The sequence below is a fragment of the Dipodomys merriami genome, unplaced genomic scaffold (assembly GCF_024711535.1).
Source record: "Dipodomys merriami isolate MVZ:Mamm:240054 unplaced genomic scaffold, mDipMer1.0.p SCAF_9, whole genome shotgun sequence".
NCBI lineage: Eukaryota > Metazoa > Chordata > Mammalia > Rodentia > Heteromyidae > Dipodomys > Dipodomys merriami.
The window spans coordinates 57,459,786-57,479,875 of NW_027206512.1; the positions used below are offsets into that span (position 1 = coordinate 57,459,786).

General features: G+C 39.6%; 2 protein-coding genes across 4 annotated transcripts in view; one reads left to right on the forward strand and one right to left on the reverse strand.

The window, feature by feature from the left end:
* The window catches only part of Lcorl (ligand dependent nuclear receptor corepressor like), a 104,324-nt gene extending 87,536 nt beyond the window's left edge, over positions 1–16,788 (forward strand). The window contains exon 7 of one of the 2 annotated variants that reach the window (XM_070013093.1): positions 14,845–16,788. In XM_070013093.1, coding sequence (XP_069869194.1) covers positions 14,845–15,022 — 178 coding nt within the window. In that variant the 3' untranslated portion in view covers positions 15,023–16,788. The remainder of the gene's footprint in view (positions 1–14,844) is intronic. The other variant, XM_070013088.1, reaches the window with a different exon arrangement.
* A 330-nt stretch (positions 16,789–17,118) lies between these two features.
* Positions 17,119–20,090, reverse strand: part of Ncapg (non-SMC condensin I complex subunit G) — a 28,094-nt gene continuing 25,122 nt past the window's right edge. Inside the window, exons 20-21 of one of the 2 annotated variants that reach the window (XM_070013099.1) lie at positions 18,180–18,249; positions 17,119–17,351 (exon numbers count right to left, since the gene is read on the reverse strand). In XM_070013099.1, coding sequence (XP_069869200.1) covers positions 17,210–17,351; positions 18,180–18,249 — 212 coding nt within the window. In that variant the 3' untranslated portion in view covers positions 17,119–17,209. The remainder of the gene's footprint in view (positions 17,352–18,179; positions 18,250–20,090) is intronic. The other variant, XM_070013098.1, reaches the window with a different exon arrangement.

Sequence of the window (20,090 nt, forward strand, 5' to 3'; positions counted from 1 at the left end):
TAAAGAAAATGTAGAGCAAATTGTGAGGGCAGTATATCAGCTAAGGAAGAAAAAATGTTTGAGGTCTCAATTTAGCAGTAAGTAATGGAAATGAAGAGGGTTAGCCAAACCCTAAGAAGCAGATCAGTGTCTTAGAGTATGGGAAGAGTACAGGATAACATAAAGGTTCTGCCTTGAACTTGTAGAGAGATCAAAATTCACTGACATAGACACACTCTGGTAGCCAGTGGAGTATCCAAGAGAAGATCTTTAGGGAGCTGATAGATCATGTGTGTTGCTCAGAAATGAGGCCTGAGTGGAGATGGAGTTTGAGGCAGCAAATGAAGCACAAAGAGTGGAAGACATTAACTTAGTGTAAGACTGAAAGAGCTCAGGATCTCAGATCTCCAAAGACACAGAGGCAGAAAAACTGTACACAGAAAGAGACTGTTGATAGTAGTCCCAGTGACGAGGCTTGGGCTCACGGTCATATGCTGTAACCCCACTGCAGGAGGATGGCTGCAGTTTGAGGCCAGCCCAACACAATTTAACAAGACTCACAAATAAGCATGGTGGTGCATGCCTCTCTCCAGGAACTTATGAGATAGAAGAGGATCAGTCAGTCAATAAATATAAATAATTTTAAAAAGTAAGAAAGTAAGAGGATCATAGTTTGAAGGCAGTCCAGACATAGTTAGCACAAAAACCCTACCTGGAAAACAACCTAAAATAACAGTATTGGTGAGTATGACTTAAGTGATAGTATGCAAGTGTGAGGCACTTAGTTAAATCCCAGAACTGCAAAAATAAAAATAAAAAAGAGGGGAGAGGGGAAGGGAAGCAAGCTGAAGTATGGTAAAGGGAAATGTGTTTTAAGAAAGGAATATAGTAACCTGTTGATAAAACTTCCATCAAAAAGAGCCCTAAAATTATTTCAATGAATTTAGCAACAAGAGGTTGGTTACCTTAGCACTTTAGGAGACAGAGGGAGTCTTAATACTAAAGGAACCGAGAAAAATTAGCACAGGAACCTAGGCATGGTTACAAAGAGAGGGGAGATTAAACTAGGGTTGAAGGCATGTTTTCAAATTTGTTCTGATCTCAGTGAGACAGAGCTGGTAAAAAACCAAAGGAGGACCAGACCACAGTGAGATTGCACGTGGTAAGGGTGAGGCGGGGCCCTTGAGGTGATTGATTATGGAGAATTATTAAGAAGTTGGTTGTGGCCATGAGATTCACTTGCCTTACAGGAAAATAATGGGAATAACGCGTGCTCCCATTATTTTACACGTCAGTACTTCATGGACAGAATGTTGAGATGTTAGAGTTCATTTTCTGTGAGTTAGGATGCAATCTACGAGTAATATATAGGATTGGCTACTGGGAAAAGTTTGAAATTGTCTAAAGAAATACAAAAGTCTAGGCTGGGGGCCTGATTCATTGGCAAACAGAAAGCACTGAGTTCAAATCTAGTATCACTGGCAAAGAAGAAAAGGAGAAAAGAAAAATAGAAACAAGTATCAGATAGAGATTGAGTCTGAGTAGCTGCTTGGTTTTATTCCTGTTGCCATGTAGACTCAAGGAAGATGGGAGCTTACATGCAGTGGTAGTTGGGTTCACCATATGGCTGGAGAAGGACAGATATCACATCAAGAATAGATCAGCTTCACTCTGTGAACAGTAAGGAGCTGAGTTTTCTAATAGTAGCACAAAATACAGATTCGGGGAGGGAATAGGAAATGAGGTTAGTGAAGGGCCAGTTCCTGAGGAATTTTGAGGTGATACTGGCCTAAAATGGATCATACCTATTAAAAAGAGTTCTACCATAGACTAATGCTACTCATTCTAAAATTTTAAGTTAACATCATAAACATGTAGAATTCAGGTGACACTTTGACACAGAGTTGGATTCTAAGATGACTTAAAAAAGTGTTTGTTTCATGGTTAACCCTGTTTGGGTCAGAAATGGAGCTGTGGCTCAAGTGGTAGAGCTCTAGCCTTGAGCCCAAAGCTCAGGTATTGCACCCAGGTTCTTGTGTTCAAGCCCTGAAAAAAACACAAACGACCTTTTCAGATGTTTCACAGTCACCTTAATCTAGATTGCTACACAAGTGTGCCAGAGATGGGTTCCAAGGAACACAAACCCTTGTCCTTGTTTTTCCCAAGGTGCTTTGAGAGCCAGGGTTCCTGAGATCCAATCAGGCTTGAAATGACCGGTCATCCCTCTTATTTCTCACTGAGTCACCATGGCCCACTATCATAGTTTGTGTTTGGGCATAGTTTGCATAATTAGCCTGAACTACATTTCTCAAATTTTTTGTATGTCATAATTCTTTATATTCATAGAACAAGTGGGGAGCATGATCATTCCCTGATAAACTTTGTTTTATTGTGGTATTTCCAAAAAGAATACAACTATAAAGTTAATTCGTGTACTCGATTTGAAGATCTTTGTTGCACATGAAGTCAAAAGTATAAAGGCTTTTACTATTAAGTAAACCAAAAATGACCACATTCTGATCACTTTTTTTATCCATAGTCTTGTGTCTAAACTGGAGATAGATATTTTAATGTAAAATTCAGCAATAGGAACCTTGCTGAACCTATTGCTGAACCTTGAAAACCCACACCAAGTTCCATACAACCTGGGAAGTTCACTTGTTTGCTACTTTTATTTCTGTGTTATAACATAAAGAGTTAAATTTTAGAATCCTATATCTGTACATTTTCTTAGTACATTCATTCTGCTATGTTTGTCTCTACCATGTGTAGTGGTATACAACTGCCATTCTAACACTTGGGAGATGGGAATCTCCCTAACTTTTTTTTTTGTTGTTGTTGTTGGTCATGGGGCTTGAACTCTGGGCTTGGGCACTGTCCCTCAGCTCTTCAGCTCAAGGCGAGTACTCTTACCACTTGAGCCACAGCGCCACTTCTGGTTCTCTAGTGGTTTATTGGAGATAAGAGTATCACGGTAAATAAAATGCTATTATAAATTTAAAAAAAAAAAGTATCACGGACTTTCCTGCCAGGGCTGGCTTTGAACCGTGGTCCTCAGATCTCAGCCTCCTGAGTAGCTAGGGAGCCACCAGCGCCCCTTCGCACTAACTTTTTGTCCATGCTGGCCTTGAACCGTGATCCTCCTGAACTTGGCCTCCCTAGTAGCTAGTATCACATGCATAAGCCTTCACATCTCACCTTAATTGGATTTAAATCAGTCAAACTACATTTTCTATTTATGTTATCTATTATTTGGTCACCTGTTTTTCCTCTTGCCTTCTTTTGAATCAGAATACATTTTATTCTATTCAGTCTCTTAATTTACTTTGAAAAAATAATATCTGAGGCTCTGTGCTGATGGTTAATGTCTTATCCTAGCTACTTGGGAGGTTGAGATCTGAGGATCATGGTTCAAAGCTAGCTTAGGCATGAAAGTCCATGAGACTCTTCAATTAACCACACACACACACACACACACACACACACTCAAAGTAGAGCTGTGGTTCAAGTGGTAGAGCACTAAGCTTGAACAAAAAACCTCAGGATCAACGCCCAGGCCCTGAGTCCAAGCCCAGGACCAACACACACACACACACACACACACACTGGTTGCTGTAAGACTTACACTGCATATCAAAGCTTATTATAATGTAGCTGTGCTATTGTCATGTATTGTGCTTCTGATAAAACCCACAAACACGTTATTACTATTGGTACTTTAGTATAGTATAGTATAGACCATTTTCTGAGGCTATCACAAAATACCTGAGGCTGATGCTTTTTGAAGAAAACAAGTTTCCTTACCCAGTGTTTGAGGCTGGACGTTCAAGATGAGGTGGCCACTTCTGTTCAGCTTTTGGTTGGTAATGGTATCTGTGGCTGCCCTGCAACGAGGCCAAGAAGCAGAAAGGGAATTGACCACATGAACGAGGGCGAGCATGTGGGGTGGCTTCCCTTCATAACGGCCCCCTGAGAACGGGGCTGCTGGGAGGAGGGCAGTAGTCCCTGTGAGGGCAGTGACTCAGTTACCTTCTACTAGGCCACAGTACCACCACACTGGGGACCAAACAAAGCACACAAGCTCTTAGCGGACAACTCAGCCATATCCAGTCTGTAGCATGGTCAGGTATTCTTCAGATAAACTGTTAAAAAGGAAAATGAGGCTGGGACCAGTGCTTCATGCCTGTAATCCTAGCTGCTTAGAAGGCTGAGATCTGAAGAATGTGATTCGAAGCCAGCCTAGACAGGAAAGTCTGTGAGACTCTTTTCCAGTTAACTATCAAAAACGCTTAAAGTGGAGCTGTGGCTTCAGTGGTAAGGTACAAGCCTTGAACAAAAATTCTAGGAGACTGTGCCCAAGCCCTGAGTTCAAGCCTCAGGAATTGGTATGTGGGCACACACACACACACGCACGCACGCACGTACACACAACACAGAAAAGAAAAAAAACTTCAGACTCATCTTTGAGGAATCCTGAAGGATCGTCTAGTTAAGAACAGGTCAGTTTGCAATGGAAAAGTCAATAACGTGTTTCGTCTCAGAGGCCAAAAGATGTGTTTCAAGAAGGTATCTTAGTCTGCTTGGGCTGCCACACGAATACCACATACTGCATCTTAAACCACAGAAATCCCAGTGTGGGGCTGCGGCCCAGCTCAAGGCCTAGCACAGTTTGACTTCTGGTGAAGATTTTCCTCCTGGCTTGAACAGCAACAGCCTTCGTACTGCGCCCTCACTGGGCAGAAAAGACTTTCTTCCTCTCCCTTTCCCTCCCTTTCCTCCTCCCCTTCTCCCCCTTTCTCTTCCCTATCTTCCTCCTCCTCCTGCCCTTGGAAAGCAGCTCCATCTTCGTGACTGACTGGAATTAAAGATCATTTATAAATGAGGTCAGGGATGGCTTTAGTAGGTTCCATTTTCATGTAGTGAAAGTATCAGAAGCCAGATTGGACTCCTAGGAGTGAAGACAGAAGGAAATGGCAACAGCAAGGATAAGATCATTAACATAATCTGGTTCTAAAAGGGTTAACTTGAGGCAGATAACAGATGTAAGTTCTGAAGGTTGAGGTCTTACACTGATTTAACGGAAAGATGACTGGAAACCATTGGCTCGCGCCTATAATCCTAGCTACTCAGGAGGCTGAGATAATGAGGATCTCGGTTCAAAGCCAGCCCTGGCAGGAAAGTCTATGAGACTCTTACCTCCATTTAAACACCAGAACACTGGAAGTGGTACTGTGGCTCAAGTAGTAGAGTGCTCACCTTTAACTGTAGAGCTTAGGGCTAGTGCTCAGGCCCAGAGTTCAAGCCCCATAACCGATTTAAAATATATATATATTCTGTTTATGCCCCCAATAATACCAGACTAAAAACAATGCTCATTCTAAGTTTTGGACTGGGCGAAGTTCTTGTTATGTAGTCAAAGTTAGCCTCAAACAGTGTACCTCAGTCTCCTGAAGACAGTATGATACAGGTGTACAGTACCATACCCAGCTCCAACACTTACCATTAGGCATTTACTCGTGATTGGGGAAAAAAGCTGAGTGTTTATTTGGGGTGTTTCTCACAATTTGTGGGGTTAGCCGGCTGTCAGGAGAGACCACAGTGCCCTTCACATGTACCCAGCAAGTTTGTCTAAGCAAACTCAAGGTTCTTTCATTTTTGCTAACATACTCTTGACCCAATCTGGTTGACACAGAATGGGGAAAAGGATAAGGCAAAGAGGTTGACTTTAGGAATAAAGTCAAATGCAACTATTAATGTAATCCATTTTCTCTAGACAGTTTATCAAAAAAGATGGGTGCTGGTGGCTCACACCTGTAATTCCAGCTACTCAGGAGACTGAGATCTGAGGATCACAGTTTAAACCCAGCCCCGGCAGGAAAATCCGTGAGACTTATCTCCGATAAACCACCAGAAAACCAGAAGTGGTGCTGTGGCTCAAGTGGTAGAGGGCTAGTCTTGAGCTAAAGAGCTGAGGGACAGCGCCCAGAGTTCAAGCCCCACAACCAAAAAAGAAAAAAGATGAACATACAGGATCCAGAAACATTTTAAATCATACCATGTTCTAGTTTGTAAGTTCACATTATTTAAAGTTGCCAACTTGCTAAATACTCTTCATATTAAAAATCTCTCACGTTCTATCTAGGTAGCAGAATAGTGTATACATTTATTATTTGTATATCACAACCACTGCTTGAGGCATGGTGCAGTGTGTTGCACTGATACACAAAATCACTGAGAAATGAAGGGAAAATTGTGCATTCCTATATCACAGTGCCACGGGCCACTTCACAATCGCATAGCAATGCACACTGCTCATTGGTTTCTGAACACGATTGGTATTTTATGCCCTTGAACTGACTATAATTTGTCTTTCTAAAAGTTCAGGCAGACACCGCAGTTGTCAGCAGAAAGCTAGTCTTTCTCTTGTGGCTGTCGTGTGAATTGCTGGCTGTGTGGTTTGGTGCGCCTTCCCCATCTCACACTGAGTCCTTAATCATACCTCTCAATCGTTTTGAAATTAAGTTTTTTAATGTCCTTTTTATGAAACTGATTGGAGTGAATTGCAAATGTAGGACTGTTATCATCCATGTTGTGTTTCTATAACAAAATACCTGAAGTTAGATAATCTATGAAGAAGGTATTTAGTATTAGCTCACAGTTGTGGAAGTCCCAAGAGCATGATGTTTCCATGGACTTCTAAGGAAGACATCAAGGTGGACATCAAGGTGGACAGCATGACTAGTAGGAGCGTGTGCACACACACGTGCATGTGAGATGCACAGAGCGGGGAGGGAGAGGAGCTGGGCTGTAATTTGTAACAACCTACTCTTTTGAAAACTTAATTTGCTCCAACAAGGCCACACCTACTCCATAAGATGAGCATTAATCCCTTCAAGAGGGTGATTATGACCAAATCTCTCTCTCTCTCTCTCTCTCTCTCTCTCTCTCTCTCTCTCTCTCTCTCTCTCACACACACACACACACACACACACACACACACACACACACACACGTTACACTATGCCTTTATTATTGTAAAGGTGATTACAGAGGGGTAACAGTTACATAAGTCAGCCAGTGATATATTTCTTTTTTAACAGTGTCACTTCTTCATCACTTTCTCCCAGTTTTTCCATGCCAACCCCCTCCCCCCCACACAAATTTATAGTTCCTTTTCAACGTAGTGTCCGGTGAGTAGCAGTGCCACATTTGTTCACCCTTTGTCCCACCATTTCTGTGCTCCCCTTTTCCCTCCCCAAAACAAATCAACTTAACATACAAGACAAAAGATACAGAAATCAAAAACAATGACCAAGGGAGGGGGGAAACCAACACAACAAAGACCTCTTGTTTCCATTTCTTGTTCATTTCAATAAACATCATTTTATCTGATCATACGCACATAGCCAATAGTGTTATTTGGAAAGCAAGCTTTGAGCATAGGCTGTTTAGGGGTCAAAGCATCTCAAGGTTTACACACCAAGACTACTGGACTTGTTACTCTGGTCTTGGTCTTCACCACCATGCTTTCCCAGTCCTCTAACACAATAATAATCAGATAATCACAGGCAAATAAAAGTCTGTAAAATCCTCTGCTTTAGCTACTGAAGCTTTCCTACTGGAAAAATTTGCTTTTAAGATTAAATCTTAAAAACAATAACAAAAAAACCCCTAAAACTTAAAATCTTAAAAGATTTAGCCCTCATCATCACCCTGGCAGAACACGTCTGTGTGGCTAGATCTTAACTGCTTTTACATTTCACCTCCTACTCCCACTTAAACCCAGAGATTAAAGATTAACTTATATGTCTGTACAAATTCAAATTAAACCATTGTCTTCTTATCTGCCTACAAGGGCACTGCAGAAACATCAGACATAACCTGTCATTTCCAGTAATTTTCTGTGCTAATTATAATAACATTAGGTCACTTTTATTAACCGTGTAGCCAGCCAGTGAGACACAGGTTTTATTTCTCATGGATCATAATTTCTCTACTTGGCATAAAGTCATTTAATGATCACACTAACCTAAAGGAGCAACATCCATTATGTTTGCTCTCTAGTTAAACTGAACCCTAGATAGAGGGAGGAACAAATACTGGATTGAATTCAGGATCAGAACCCAGGCCCTACAAATCTCCCCCCCCCCCAACTTACTAAAATCTTCATCTAACACTGTTTCTTCCACCTGTTGAATTAATCTTATGCTTCTCTGCAGTTCTTTGTATGCATGTGTGTTTTTTATTCCTTGCAATGATCTATAACACAGTCACAAATATTATTTACCCATTTTATAGACGAATTTAATGTAGGTCAGAGGAATTCAGTAACTTGAAGAAATTAAGTAGCTAAAGTTCCAGCTGTGTCTGACTTCAAGGTCCATGTGCCCACCTGCAAGTTCTACTGCCATCAGAAGACAATACAGAGGAAAGGGATGTCTAGAGCTGTGGTTTAGGTTTGAGGCAAGGGGCCGGTATTTGAGAAGTTTCCAGCATTGCCGCTGGGTTTCAGAAGCCCTTTGCCTTTGTTTATTGGTTTCTCTGCAGTTCTTCAGCACTTTTTATTCCTTTTATGTTTAGTGCATACTGTGTCTGCACTCTGCTAATTCATAAATACTGTCTCTCCTGGCCTACTTCCAAACCCTTGAAAACAGACACCCTCACAGCCTCTTTGGATTCCCCTACGTTCTCAGGTGTGTCTCTGTGGACCTGCTGGTGACCAGGGCTCCACCTAGCACTGAGGGGCCTTGCTTTGTGGCAAGGTCCTCATCTAAGCTTTCTGGAACCCAAGAACCACCACAGTCATAGTCACAGGGAGAGCCTTCATTTTTATAACTCCTTGCTGAGTCAAAAAGATGGCAGTTCACTTTCCTACTTCATGAAGTTTCTTGTGCCTTTAACAACCTTCTATCTAGATAGATTGATGGAGGTTTCAGGTTACAGAACAGAGCTGAACCTTAACAGCTATTCAGTAAATTTCCACTGCACAAACATTTCACAGATAACCATTTCCAGAAGAAAGGAAACTAGTCATCCATCGGAGTTCCAATTTGATGGTGCCAGATCATATATATGTAAACACACACACACACACACACACACACATTTCAAATCCTGTGTCATAATCTACTGTATCTCTGTATGCATCCAACTTATATCTCCAACTTATCTCTCCCCTGAAACTCGACCTCAAGAACACTCTGGTAGCTCTCAAGAACATGGCAGGCTATACCCTTTGAGGAATTGAAGGGTAACAATAGCTATTCCTTATTCAGTTAGTGCTATGATGAAGTTTCATGTTCTAAACCTGGCTGTCCTAGATAGGCTGTGTCTGGTATCCCTTGGGGTTGTGTGTAAAGCCTGTAGAACAGATATGTGGTACAAAGGGTACTTGAAGAAATCAATCGTGGATACTGAGGAGGGAATCGTGGTAGAATTGCAACTCACGAGTTAGGTCTGCAGCACAGGGTCATTGGTGGCAGATGCTTTCCATACATTAGTTGTGAGGCTTAGGTATGTCACTTTTCTCACCCTTTGGGTAGATGTTAGTTAGAGGACTGGAAGAGGTAATATGACAACACTTAGCACCCTGCCTGGCATGTAATAACTTGTGTTCTTTTGTTTGTTTTTGTTTTTTGCCAGTCCTGGGGCTTGAACTCAGGACTAGAGTGTGGGTCCTGAGCATTTTTTGCTCAAGGTTAGCACTCTTATACTTGAGCCACAGCACCACTTCTGGCTCTTTGGTGGTTAATTGGAGGTAAGAGTCTCTCAGACTTTTCTGCCTGGGCTGGCTTCAAACCATGGTCCTCAGATCTTAACCTCCTTAGTAGCTGGCTAGGAGGTGAGCTACAGTGCCTGGTAGTAGCATCTTTTATAAATCACACTTTCATACCAAATTGAGTCATACCAAAATTGATTCCTGCAAGTTGGCTAGCTGACAGGGAAATTTACCCTCTATGTGACAGGAAAGAGCCACTACACCTCTCCAGTCATGCATGGAAAACCGGCCTAAATTCTTAGACATTAATTTATTTTTCTCAAATATAGAACTACCAATGATCATTTAGATCACAAATGGTAATTGTTTGGCCATTTATGACCTTCAAAAGGAACACATTGTAAATGCACATACTCTTTACACTTCCATTCATATGGTAGAAATGAGCTCAGGACTCTGCAATTAGTGAAATATTTTTAATATTTAGATGTGTAGTGACCATTTCAGTCTCTGTCCTTGCTACTACTGTCTCCTCCCATCTAGGCCCTTCTTTGGTAAATAGATGAATCCTGACTTAAGAGTATTTCTTCTCCAGCTTCTTTTCCCTTCACCAAAACAGGCAAGATTGAACAAAATTTGCAGTTGTACATAACAACTTGTAGCTTTCGCAGCATTCTAAGTGGCTCTCCTTGGGCCATCATAATCCTTTAAGCAGAAAAAGTGTCTCGACTTTTTCCCTACAGATGAAAATGAGGCCAAAGGATATTTAGGCTACTGTCTGATGTCAGGGACTGGTCATTGATGTCATCCAAACTTGAACCCAAGTCTTTTCCATTTCTGTAATACTTCATCTTCAAGTAGCACTCACAGTGTTGCTAGACGTTCACCGGAATCCACGATAGAGAGAAATCCATTTTGTCCTGACTTAAACACTTGCTTTGGGGTCCTAATTATGGTATAAAAACACCAGTCATGAAATAAAAGATTGTTAAAACATGCTGACAACTGTCCTCTCCAATTGAAGACCAATTGGTCTCACTATGGGTGGCCTATTGCAAATTATTATGTATGATATTTACCATAAAGAACAAATGAGTTTAAAGTTCTTAGCTCCTGAAAAAAAAAACATGGTGACAAAGAATTTAGAATAGATACATTAGCAGATACAAACAGGTAATAAATTGAGCAGGTTAGGAGGGAGTAGGATTGTAAATCACTGGTAGAAAGGATTCGTTGTCACAGCTAATTATCAACAAGATAAACACCGCTGCCCCAACTGACAGAACATGGAATGGTACAATGGTTGCTGCTACACATGAACTGTGTTTAACTTCCTCTTAAGAGAAATGCAAATTAAAACACCACTTTTTTTTATGTTTTGGCTGGTCCTGGGGCTTGAACTGTGGGCCTAGGCCCTAATCCTAACTCTGAATGTCTTTTGCCCAAGGCTTGCACTCTACCACTTAAGCCACAGCACCACTTCCAGCATTTTCAGTGTAGTTTGTTGGAGATAAGAGGCTCAAGGACTCTCCTGCCCAGGCTGGCTTCAAACTGTGATCCTTAAGATCTGTTTCCCAAGTAGCTAGGATTATAGGTGTGAGCCACCAGCGTCTGGCTCTACCTGTTGTTTGCCACAGTTTGCTACTCATGGTCCACCATGGTCCAAAAAGAACTCCACAAGTATGCAGTTTGTACGTTCCAAATTACACACCACTGAGTAGCGGAAGACAGTCTCAGGCCATCTCACTTCGTTCGTCCACACAGGAGCCTCACTTTATTCACATACACAGCCGGTATAGACTGTCATCTCGATTATCAGGCCAACTGTCATGGTGTCAACGCACTGTCATAATCTCTCACTGTAGGTAATTTATGAACTGTCATGTGTGGGGAAATAGGCAGGTCTCTAGAGACTGGGGTGACTGCCCTAAAAGAAAGGAACCTCTGTAGCTGTCAAAGTTTTGGAAGCACCTTTTCTCTCAGCTATCCTGCTCCTAGAGATAAACTCTAAGCCTCTTAGACACAAAAGAATATTTAACACACCACTGACATTTTAGACAAAGTTAAAACAACAGAAAAGAGTACGAAGTCTGACAAAACACACTGAGCCATTGCACTGAATTTTGTGTAGCTGTTGAATCAAGTACACAATGTGTAGATACAAAACACCATCCAAAACAGAACTGAAAAAAAACAACCTCTGCTTAAGTCGAGTCATCAGAGAACCAGGATTCCCACAGCAATCCACATAGATTGGTCTTAAGACACTCTGAAATAAAGCAATTTATTGTCTATTGATTTCCTGTGTAAAAAAAAAATTTACTTTTGTTGGTCGTGGGGCTTGAACTCTGAGCTTGGGCGCTGTCCTTGCACACACACACAAAAAAATTACAAGCCAGGTGCCATTGGCTCACGCCTATAATACTAGCTATTCAGGAGGCTGAGATCTGAAGACCAGCAGTTCAAAGCCAACCTGAGCAGGAAAGTCTGTGAGACTCTTTTCTCCAATAAATTACCCAAAAGGCCAGAAGTGGAAGCTGTGGCTCCAACATTAGTTCAGGCCCTGAGTCCTGGGTTCAAGCCCCAGTTCCAGGGGAAGAGGAGAGGAACTACAAAGTTTTCTTCTGGCCGGGCACCAGTGGCTCATGCCTAGCTACTCAGGAGGCTGAGATCTGGGATCCAGGTTCAAAGCCAGCCCGGGCAGGAAAGTCCGTGAAACTCTTATCTCCAATAAAACCACCAGAAAACCAGAAGTGGCGCTGTAGCTCAAGTGGTAGAGCGCTAGCCTTCAGCCGAAGAGCTGAGGGACAGCGCCCAGTCCCAGAATTCAAGGCCCATGACTGACCAAAAAAAACCAAAAGTTTTCTTCTGGATATAATGTCCAAATACCTCTAATTTCAGCATTTCATAAGACAGTATTCTTAGTATTCTATAGGTCAGGAATGTTCAAACTGTATTTGCTTGTTTAAAGGTACATGAATTAAACACTTCACTGTGTATATTAATAGTCAATGTTGCTTCCTTCAGATCTCGTATTTTATTTCCATACCTGTATACAATTGTGTGCACCCCTAAAGTATCTGTGCTCACATTTTAATAACATGATTCTAGAAAGTTAAATTTTAACATAACTCTTAAAAGTATTAAAAGGAATAATGTAGTTATTAAAGTATTAAACACATAGCAGAACAAAAATGTGTTATGATCATGATTTGTTCTTATTTTTTAAGATTCATACTTAAAACCAGTGCTTAGCTACCAGCTTTCACTGGACTGGTATTTTTTTTTACAGCTTGCCTTGAGTTCTCAAAAAAAAAAAAAAAAAGCACAGTAAACATTGCTTTCAAGTAGTAGCCAGGCGCAAGTGTCTGACACTAGTAATCCTAACTACTCAGGATGCTCAGATTTGAGGATCATGGCTTGAAGCCAGCCTGGGCAGGAAAACTGTGAGACTCTTCTCTCCAAATAGCCACCAAAAGCCCAGGATTAAACCAAAAAAAAAGCTCAGGGATAGCACCCAGGCCCTGAGTTCAAAGCTCAGTACGAGCACCAGAATAAAAAAATAAAAAGTAATAAAAATAGGAAGACTACCATTCTTTGTAGGAAGGAAAAAAATCCTGCTTTATTTGAGTTTTGCTAACTTGGAAAATAAAACCTTGAGAACACTGGGCATCTCAGTCTAACAATAACTAGTAAAACATTTTCAAAATTCAGTATTTTTGACATAAATGAAAATACCATATTCTCTATCTCCCTGATTTATCACATATCAAGGTCCTATCAGTCACATCTGTTTCATATGAAAGTGATCTGATGAAGAGTAAGCTAACTTAGCTTGTCATTTTGTCTGTTATCTGCTTATAAAAATCAAAATCAAAGCAGTGAGAATGGCAGCCGGAGGTGTTAAGGCGTGACCTAACAGGTCTGCCTTACTACACAGCATGAGTCATTTGGCTGAGGTTTCCAGAAGGAATCAGAGCCCAGACATTGCTATTGTCCAGTCTTACCAAGTCACTTACACATTCTAGACACTAGATATTTCAATATCTTCATTACTAGTAGGAAAATGCACAGAGGTACAGTTGGACAGAATTTAAGAGCTCACCATCCATGTTTTACTAAACATAAGGATGCATTCAGAGATGTGAGTTTGGGGTCAGACCTAGTTAAGCTGAGTGGAGGGCAGGGCTCCTAGATGGGAATGACACTGAGGAACAGGGGACTATGGGCGACCCAGAACATGGGGTGTGCCTTTGGGAGTGGCACTGAAGAGCTCTGATCAAATCTAAATCCACATAAGCCAACAGTTTCTCCATCAATATAAGGGTTCAGTGGAATAGGCAACCAGAGTGAGCATCCTGAGAGAACCACAGCTCTGCCCTTGAGGAACTGGCCTTAGATTCTCTGGACAACTTGAAATTCCACCATCCAAACAATTTGTACTGGTGACTTATCCACCTCAGAGACCAGCTATAAGGGAAACGAGCTGAGGTTATGTCTCCAATTCCAGGCCTGTTCCAGTTAAGACCTGACATTTATCCCTAACTCAGAGGCACATAAGAATGTATGCCTTGCCGGTGAAATTCAAGTGAAATAATGCATGAAGATGTGCTTAGGACATAGTAGGCACTCAACAAATAGGAATCCCTGCTTTTCTCCAATTCTCATGCTGCTACATTCAGTGACAAGTTAAAAGGGTTGAATCCTGCCAGTAACTTAAATAATGTTCTGATGTAGACAAATAAAATTCATATAGGTCATCCTGTTTTCTCCCAAGTGATATGGGAGTGAACTCAAACTACCAGCTTACACAGTATTCAGTTCAATAAGGTTTTATATATATATATATATATATATATATATATATATATATATATATATATATATATATATATATTACATATATTACATATTATATATATATATATATATATATATATATAAAATCAAAAAACTCCTATACCGTTAGGATGATGAATGCCTTCCCTATCCTAATATTTGCATACTCTGGTTTCTCTTCAGATCGTATAAATCTTTGCCTTTTACTAATATTTGGAGATCCAGATAATCTTACTGAAATTTTGACAAGGCTTGTCATTTCTTTGGAATTAGTAAAACTTAAATGCATTACACTTTTTTCTTTCCAGCATGCTACAAATGAAAGCTGATGAGAAACTGAATGCATCCGATGTGAACACAGCAAGTTGCTCTTTGAGCCCTATTAAGATGTGCCTTAATCATCCTATTGAATGGAATCTGAATTTAACAGCATCTCTAGCAAGCTGTACAGTTCATAACCAAAATCTCAAAAGTGAAGAAAAATAGATGGCAGTTCTTCTTGCACTATCCTTATTTTGTATGTCAGAATTCTTTCTGCTGAAGAATGAGCATTTTATCGATTGATCTCTAAATATTTCTAGTCCTGTGATTTGTCTTTATATTGTCATTAGCATTACCCATGTTGATCATATTCTTTGTTGGTTTTGTTCATGTTTTACACCAGACCATTGTGAGATTTTTGCAGTACAGATTTTGATGCTTCTCTTTTTAATGGTATTTTGTGGATTTTTATGCTAAGTTTAAATATGTAATTGTCCTGTTTTATTTCTGTGCACAAAGTTTTAATATATTCCACATGATGTAATTTAGAAAGCTAGAATTATAAAGACTTGTGGTGATGGCCTGGCCTATAGAGAGCTGCATAACAGGTGGATACAACTACCTCGAAGCAAATTGGTATAAGAAAAGGCAAAGGTGTGATTTGAAGAGTATCTCTTTCTGTTATATATGTACAGAAGACTGATCACAGTGTATCATCAAAAAGCATGTTTCCATTCATAGAAAAGTTCATCACTTCTCTGTAGATTGTAAAAACAATGGCACAATTGCATGCTTAAGCCTCAGCCAATTTGTGCCTCTTGGTAGACAAGGGTACTGTTACGAATTCCAAATGAAAGATGGAATATGGATTTATATCTACTGGTTCTATTGTACTTTAGCTATTTAAAGTTTAAAGGATGTCATTTAGAAGCAGAATATTATTGTTAATTTTAATAGTGTAACATTCAGCAATGCCTATATGATTGTCAAAAATCTGGATACTAAGAGTGCTAAAGATTTGGTGCTTAAAGTTAATTTTTCTTGTGCCAGAGAAAAACAGGCTTTGGCATGGTGTCTCATGTTCCTTTCCTTTTGGATGGCCTGGCTATGTATACATGGACTTTTAGTTTATTGTTTTAAAGACTTTCCTACAGCACATTTGATGTACTAGTTCCCCTTCAAAAATGGTTTAAATGTCAAGAACTTAACAATAGATGAAATTCATAAAGAATCTGAAGCACAGGAAAAGACAGCCATCAGAATGAAGAATCATCTGGTTTTCAGTTAATTACTCCATTACCATGTCTGCCTTTTCTTCTGCTCAATAAGCATTTTTGCATTGTGATTTTTGACTCCTGAGTTCCAACCAAGCACATATGTATATATAACATAGCAAACTGGTTCTACAAACCAGCAATATTACCTTCGTTCCATATGGAAGCACCACCTGAACTAAATGCCTCTGATAAGCCTAAAGAAGCACAATTTCTAAAACAGACGCACTAGAACATTTTTCTAAGTAATAGAGAAAAAGGGTTATTTATTAGGGTTTTAAAAAAAAAAAGGTGATCCACTAGTTGTTGCTAAAAGAACTGATTTCACTCAGTGCCAATTGCAAGACCATTTAGAAATTGACAGTGCAGAAACAGAGTTCATAAATTAGTATATAAAGAGGACTTCCAGTCAGTAGCATTATCCACAATAAAAAAAAAAAAAACCTTACATTTATTGTGTCAAACAGAAAGTACTTTCATGACTAACACACATGTGGCTATCGCCCTAACTCAGCATTCACCTACAAAGCTTCCTGTGTGGAAATGTGTAGAGAGGGCTTCGCATGCAGATAATATTATCAAATATGTGGTTAGCATAGGAATCACAAAATAAGGTTGTCAGAACAACTGTTTCATCTGAATGAGGAGCCAAACAGGCTAATGACTTAGCTCCTTTCTGGCCTGTCTGTGGTACTTTGTCTTTGAAATGTGTCCTAAGGTGTTCCTAGCTGTCTTAGGATCTGTTCCACCTAAACTTTCCAGACGATGCAAATCACTAGATATGTAAGTTTTTCCTAAGGCCATAATTCCCTAATAACCACCTGGGGAGCCTATTTTGTAGTACTAAGGTTTGAACTTTGCCTAACCGCTGTGAGGCAGGCCCTCTACCACTGCCAGGGGACCTTTTTTAAAAACCCCAGACCCCCCTCTGATTCTGATGAAACAAATCTGTCTGACGCATAAAGATGGTCTTTGCTCAATCACATCAGCAGACTCTGCTGTCCTGATGCAGAGCACGCGTGGCGCCACCCAGCCGTCCTCAGAAGACATTCGGCCTCGTATGATTTCAAAACCAAAAAACTTTATTAAAGCAAAGAAACAAGTAGACTTTTAGAAGACTCAGCCTCCATCATCTCTGCTAATTTCCATCTTCATGGAGGAACTTTTCAAGGTTAAGTTTACTTTTTTCCAGGGCTGCGGTTTTGGCCCGTCGGGGTAACCTCACCTTCACTTCTGGCTCTGGCTCTGGCTCTGGCTCTGGCTCTGGAATGTCCTGATCACTAAACAGAGGTTGAAAATATACTTTAGGCACAAGCTTTAAAACAAGTTCATTTATAAATAAAACTTTCCATTTCTGAACTTCTATCATTGGGTAATCCACAGCCTAATTCCACTAACTAAACTTAAAACTAAAATCTCAAGCAATAACCAGAATAGACTGACCTAGACCAGTGAATTAGGGGATACCTAGCTGACTTTCTATAAACTGTATGAAATGAACACCAAATCCTATAAGAAAGCTGATAATTGCACAGAGCCGTGATAGTTCTGAAACGGATTTTTGAAACAACACTGAAAAAATTATCTTCATTTGCTTAATTCCTGAAACTGTAAAGAAGATTTTTTTCTGGGAAAAAAAAACAGGACAAAATAGTAGTAGAAATGCAAGGTAGCCACAAAATGTCAGCTTGAACAACAGCTTGACATTAGCTTTTGATAGGTGCTCTATCACACAACCACGAACGCTATAGGCACAGTGTTCGTTCTATCATCGTGAAGGAAAAGAATCCAAATCAAGACTTTGCTAATTCACAGGGTCATGTAATTAGGACAATATGCACAAACGGAGAACATATTCAAGATGACTACCTAACACTAACGACTATGCTGAATTTAGACACAACTGTGCAAGCCCTAAGAAAGCAAAGGCTCTTCATAGAGGAATGTTAGATTATTTTCCGAAGTCCTGGCTACTTACAATTTTTGCTATCTTCTTTACTGAGTTTTCTCACCAGGAGGAAAATTACATTTTTTTCTACTTTACACCAAAAAACAACACAAACAACCAAGAAGAGGAGCTTCTCTTGTTTATGAATTGTGTCACACACCTCTCAGAGCCTGCCTCAGCAGTCTGGCGTCTTCTGTTTGTCCTGGCTGACGCTGTCACTTTTCTCCGACCTTAAAGACAGTAGAACTTATGGTCAAAATTAACTGTTTAAAGTTCCTAGACCTTGTGTCTAGGCTATCTTACTGCTTTATTTTCAAAACTCTTCTTAAACACATACCAAAATGCCAGAGAAAAAGAACTCAAGCAAGATCAAAATTGACATTAATTTCATTTCTTTGTTGAGCTGCTTAGGGCAAGGGAAAATCCTACATGTACATTATAAAGACGCAAATTTTAGCTCAATGTGGAACAGAAAAAGCATATTACAAATTTCTCAGGCATGGTAGTACACAACTGTATACCCAGCATTTGGGAGGCTGAAGCTGATCTGTTTAGGGAGGCGCTGTTTCAAAAAAGCCATTAATGAAAACCAAAATAAACACAGCATAGGAAAGACTCATGGAAAGATTTGGTCTCTGAACAGATCCTAAAGTACTAAGTAGAACTTCATTTTTGTTTTATTTAGTTTTCTTCAAAATCTCACAAAACTGTTTGAAAATTCTTATTTTTCTGGAGCAGCAAGCAAGGAATATAGTCATGGTCATGTGTCACCACATCCACTTGGAAATTAAATGTAATCAAAAGAATGGCCTCTCACAAAATACTTAAATGTATGTATGTCCAATTCATATACATATTCTAAAATACATTTCAATGTAAAAATTAGAACCTTTATATACTGAGTGAGGGTGACAAAAACTGTACATGCTGGAAAGTGGGGAAAATCTGGTCCGTGATGTTCTTCAATTGTTAGAAATAAAATACAGTACGCATACATGAAGTTTAGATTGCTGGTTTGTTTTTTGTTTTTTTAAAGCATGGAGTTCTTATAGGATATTATGTGACTAAACCAGTCTGATCCAAACCAATTTTCATTTGACAATTTGTTAGGAAAACTATATACCCTACTCATTTTTACCCCTCAGACCTCATTTATTGTTCTCACTAATGTATTTATCCTCAAGGTGTCCAAGAATATGGGACTAATTTGGAACAATATCCATTAATTGGTGCTTGAATAAGTGGTTTGTTATGAAACATTATGGTCAGATTCTATTTTAGAAAGTAAATTAAATCTGCTTAGAAAAGAACATGTTTGGAAGATTAAAATCTTGGTTGGCTCATGGGCAGGATTATTAGCATTCTTTATGGTAGTTTGCTTGGATGTACTTTCTGACTCTACTGTAATAAGCATGCATTATGTTTTTGTAATTCAGAAAAATAAAATAATAAAAAGAATGTGGATTTCAGATCTTCTTCCAAGTGGTCCCCTAAGTAGTAAACATTTATTTATTCCAACAAATCTTCCATTAATGGTTATCCCTTGGGAAGTCAGTTCCACTGGGAAAGTATGAAATTAGATGAGAAATGGAAAAAAACAGAGAAAGAACAGAAAAGTACTAAGGAAAAAAAAATGTTCAGTCACACAAAGAAAGGATCGTTTAACCTATTCTTTTTCTTTTCTTTTTTCAGTATCTGGATTTGAACTTAGAGCCTTATACTTGCTTGACTTGTATTCTACCTCTTAAACCACATCTGCCAACATGGCTAGTTTGGAGATGGAGTCTCCAAACCTTTTCTGTCTGGGCTGGCTTTGAATCTGGATCCTCCAGATCTTGGCCTTCTAAGTAGCTAGGGTTACAAATGTGAGCTGCCAGTGGTTGGCTTTTACCTTTTCTTAATTTAACCCAAATGGTCCTTTTACTATTTACACTATTTACAAGTGATCTTTCATATAATATTTCCATGAATCGGAAGTAATCTCTAGAATATGCAAAAAAATTATGTATAGCCTAACAAGCAAAGATTAAAAGAAAGCTAAGGAGACCTAAAACATTTAAATCTTTACTCT